This window comes from Crocodylus porosus, unplaced genomic scaffold, assembly GCF_001723895.1.
Source record: "Crocodylus porosus isolate Cpor-Errol unplaced genomic scaffold, CroPor_comp1, whole genome shotgun sequence".
Lineage (NCBI taxonomy): Eukaryota > Metazoa > Chordata > Crocodylia > Crocodylidae > Crocodylus > Crocodylus porosus.
The window spans coordinates 88,435,448-88,440,370 of record NW_017728918.1 but is presented as its reverse complement, the minus strand read 5'-3'; the positions used below and the strand labels follow the sequence as shown (position 1 = coordinate 88,440,370).

Here is a 4,923-nt window from a genome sequence, read left to right as displayed (position 1 = left end):
CCTTCAAGAGTAAATTGGATACTTATCTTGCTGGGATCCTATGACCCCAGCTGACTTCCTGCCCCTTGGGCAGGGGGCTGGACTCGATCTCCCGAGGTCCCTTCCAGCCCTAATGTCTATGAAATCTATGAAACTGACTATGTGCTAAAGGGACAACTGCCAAATCTTTGCTGCTTGAGATTCAGACAGTGTCACTTCGATGTAGTGGAGGTGTACAGAGAACTTTGGCTATAAACCTATGCTTGAGACCGATAATATTTCCTGGTGGTAAAGGCCTGTAGTGAAGAAATGGATCCAGTGCTAACAGGAATAATTTATTGCCTTGAAGGAGGGCAGGGTGCCTGGTTCACTGAGATGCACATGAATAGTTTGTACCAAGTCTCTTCTTGACACCAGTGACACACCTTCTGTACCAAGTCTTCCCCTCTTATTTAAGCTTATGGAAAAGGACATAGCAAGACTACTCAGTTTAACAGCCTGAGATCATTTACTCTGGTTATCAACTTGCCCATAGCAAAAACAGCTCTGCTGGTAGTGGTAGATATTCTCTTCCTAATACAAAGCAAGTATCGAGTAGTCATCAGAGCCATCAGCTGTATTGAATATAGAGGACCACAGCATGTTGACTTACTTGCATACTTAAATGGAGGATCAGGCTACTCTAAGGTGGCACCTTACTGAGGGTCTCAGAAAACAGAACTAAATATTCACTGCATTACAGTAGCACTTAGACCCCATCATAGACTATACTAAGTAAATGCTGTATAAAACTGTACCTGCAAGGGAAGCACCCACTTGTGCACTGTGCGCAGTCTGGAGGGGCCAGGGGCCCCGCTGGTATAGACTTTGGCTCCAGTCCTGGCTTAACTCATTGTCCTTAACAGAATAAGATATACCTGTAAAAGTCTCTTTTTGGTATAAAATCTTTGCTACAGTTTTGCTAGCATAGCCAGTTCAATTAGCGGTGCCATTTTTCCACACTAACTAAAATAACTCCATCAGCAAAAACAAAGGTAGGCCAGGCCTCAGCTTTATATCTTTATTTTCACTAACCTGACTGGAGCCATTAATGTTCTGGGGAGGAGACAAGGAGGCATGAAGTCTCTGAATCCTGGTTTGACAAGGTAAAGGCAGGGTGGTGCATTTGCGCACATACACCTTTTATAGGCTGGCTTATAACTTTGGGATCTAGCAGGGATCACAAGGGGAAATTAAACTAAAATAACACAAAGATAACAAATTATTTAACTTGATATTGGAGTAAACAATAGATATGGTAAAAGAGCAGTCCATGCCTGAATGCTTGTCCAACATATTTCCTAATTATACAACACCACAAAAAAACCCCTTCCTTGTCTCTTGTATCTTTCCTGGACCACCATATCTACAACACTTCAGTCCTACTAAAAGTCTGAACACTTTAAGCAACTGTCAGTGGTAGCAACGATACTGAAAGCATACTTTGATAGTAACATAGTTCAATAGAAACAACAGTCTGTGCCCACTGATTAGCAGCCCCACCTTTACTTTTATTTGGCTCTTCAAGATTGCTCATTCACCAAATGTAAGACTTTGTGCTGCTAGCCCAAAATATACCTTGTTAGTTTGCTTATCCCCTCTACCTTGCCTAAAGGAGTAAGTTTGAAAAACAGTTTTGCAGGACTGATTTAAGATGACATGCATACTTTCAGAACACATGACATCTAGACTATAAGGCAGGATCACAGTTTTTACAGTAATCTGAAGTTAGTGTTTTCCACCTGACTCTCTAAAGAATGGCCCTTGCAAAAGTATATTTCAAGCAGGATTAGACTTAAAACACCCATTAAACATGATGTAGTAGCTTCTAATCACTGATCAGAGTAAAGTAGTTTGGGCCTTCCAAATTAATCTTGCTGTTGGACCTTACTCTACATACAGCCAATACCTCTTGCCACTTATCTCTGTTCTTGTTCAGAGGACTCTGCAGATGCTAAGCTATGTTTCTTTCACACCTGGGACACTGCGACCTCCCAAAGTGATTGGAAACTGCAAAACCGGAATCTAGAAATGTCTGAGCACCAAGCGACAAACATGAACAAATAATAATACAGCTACAGTAGTACATGTATTAACTCAAGACATTAAGGTGACAAAGCTCCATCAACCCAGATGCCACCAGGCCATAGCAAACATTTTGTGGAAATGGGCAAGTTGTTATTCTGGCATCCCATTCTGTTAAGCTTTTAGCTTTCTATACCTTACAGTTCCAACAAAAAAAAAAAGTGAGCCAATTGCATCCTAGCCTTCTGAGCTTGTGTCCCATCCTTCTAGAGTTAACAGCTTTGCAAGCAGTCAGAGTGAAACTAAAGTTACTAGTCAGTTTTCATTGCTGCTGTTGACAGCACCTCAGGCAGCTGGTCAACCAAACTAAATTTGGTTATCTGGCACCCATGGGAAATGGGGGGTGCCGGATAACCAAATATGCCAGTTACCTGGGAGGCATCTTTGCCTGGTCGGGCTGCTGTCCCACCCGCCGCAGCCAGTGTGTCAGTGTGCCGGGGAACAGGCACTGTGCCGCCCCTCCCCTAGCATCAGTGTGCTGGGGAACAGGCAGGGGGCCCCCCACACAGGCTGTTTTGCCCCGGGCTGTGGCCCGAAGTGGGACTTCCGGCGTGCTGGTAGACGTGGCAAAAGCAAAACCGGTTCATTAAGTGCTGGATAACATAGCTTTTACTGTATTTGGAAAGCCAGGTATAGAGAAACACTAGAGGGTACAAGATACACCAGTGAGTCTCAAACCTGTTAAACTGGAGGCAACGTCAGAAAATACCAGCCCTTAGTTTTTATTCAGGTTTTGACTACAGAAAAATAACAGAGAAATTCTTCTGTTGCAGAGAAACCAGAAAAGCCACAGCGGGGCTGAAATAATTCCTAATGGATATCTCTGAGTTTATCTTGTGAATCTTGTTTGCACAACTAACAGCATCCCTGAAAAGACCTCAAGGCCATAAAGCAAGAATATAAAAAGTGCCACACTGGGTAAGACCAATGAGCTATCTAGCCGAGTAGCTGATCTCTGACGTTGCAGGAGAGCATCAGAATGGATTTCTCTAGAACAGCAGTGCCCAACCCTTTGTGCCCCGCAGGCCAGATGATTAGTGCCAGGTCTGTCTACAGGCCAGATCTAGCTGGTGGGCTTGATTCAGCATGTGGGGCCAGGGAAGGGGAGAAGAGCCAGGGGGGCTGATCCCTCTTCAGGTGTAGAGGTGGAGATGGCGGAGGGGGAAGGGAAAGTACAGAGGTCTGGCCTGATCTGGACATGTAGGGGTCAGGTCCAGCCCTGATCACACTGTGCAGCAATGGCTCAGGCAGAGCTGGATCTGGGAAGTGCGGAGCTTTCACCGCTCCCCCACTGCCAAGTTTTCCCTCATGGGTTGGATGCCATGGCTCTGTGGGCTTGATATGGCCCATGGGCCAGAGATTGAGCACTCCTGCTCCAGAGTAATTTATCTCCTATTTCAATATCTTCCCTGGGATCCACAAAGTGAGAGATACCTGAGGACACATCCAACCATTCTGTTTCGCTGCCATCAGCAGATCCATCCTACTATGAATGTCTCCGATCCCTTCCTGAACCTGGCTGCATTATCTGCTTCCATCACCTACACATGGTGCCAAATCTATCTTTCTCTTAGTGCTTTGCCATGACCAAGTTACAGGTTTACAGTTTCCAAGAGCTCAGAGAAATCAGAGCACTCCAGCTTGGAAAGAAACGTCACTTCATCTCTGTAGACTCCTTTGACCAAGAGCACTCAGGGGACAAACAGCACTGGCTGGACATGCAGTAGGGTCCCACAGAGAGATTCAGGCATACGTTCTCTTGCTTGTTTTAAACCTGTTGCCTACTCTGGGCAGCAGCAGGCCTCCTAGTCCTAGTGTGGAACAACATTTCCTGGTTCACTAGGGCCAAACCCCCAGAGGGCTTGTACAGGCTGAACTGAGGATACTGGGGCCCTGCTAAGAACAAGAAAAGCAGCATAGTGAAGTAGATGCCCCCCCAGGACTGGGCAGAAAGTTTTGATGGCCTCCCACAGCAGTATTCAGTCCTCCTCCGCCAGAGATTATGATGATAATAATTGGACAAAGGGGAACAAAATGACCATTTTCTGGCCCCTTTCTGTCCAGGCCTGTGTCAGGCCCTGGCAGCAGCCACCTGTAGAGCCTCGAGCAAAACAAAGCAAAGCAAACTCCCCCCCGCCCCGCCACCACCCTTCACCCCGCACGTGGGTAGCGCCCCGGTTCAGCCCGGGTTCCGAGCCGGGGACCAAGCGCCGCAGCGGCGGGGCAGCCCTGGCCAGGACCCACCTTTACGGCCACGTCCGGGGCGGCGTCGACGGGCAGCGGCTGGGGGGCAGCGGGCGGCGCGCGCAGGTGCAGCACGGCGTCCCGGCTGGCCACCAGCGGCCGCGCGTCGCCCTCGGCCTCCGCGTCCGACTCGGAATCGCTACCGTAAGAAGCCAGGGCGGCGATGGCGGCCGACATGTTGGCGCGGGGCACGGCGGGAGCGGCCGGGTCCCGGCAGCTGCCTCAGGCGCACCGGAAGCCCCCGGCAGCGGGCGGGGCCACGCCGTGCGAGTGCGAGGGCGAGGGGCTCATCCTAGCCACGCGGCGGACAGGCCGGGGGCGGCGGTTGGGGGCGCGGCAACGGCTTCACGCGGCCGTTAACGGCGGGTTGAAGCTTCCAGGACCTGCAGCAGTGGCACCGAACTCCAAGTCCCAGCGTGCACCGCGTCGCAATGACGTCACTGGTGGGGTTCCCATACCCGCCTTGCTCCAGGGCTCCGCAACTGGAAAACGCTCATGCTGGATGCGCTAACCCGCTCGGGCGTGCTGAGGCGGCGGTTGAGCTGGTTCCCGAGGCGACACCCGCCACACACCTGC

At 49.7% G+C, this 4,923-nt stretch overlaps 1 protein-coding gene across 1 annotated transcript in view; it reads right to left on the bottom strand.

Annotated features, from left to right (window-relative positions):
- Positions 1-4,721, bottom strand: part of CDC40 (cell division cycle 40) — a 76,327-nt gene extending 71,606 nt beyond the window's left edge. The window contains exon 1 of the mRNA XM_019537894.1: positions 4,348-4,721. Coding sequence (XP_019393439.1) covers positions 4,348-4,524 — 177 coding nt within the window. The 5' untranslated portion in view covers positions 4,525-4,721. The remainder of the gene's footprint in view (positions 1-4,347) is intronic.
- Positions 4,722-4,923: the final 202 nt, after the last annotated feature.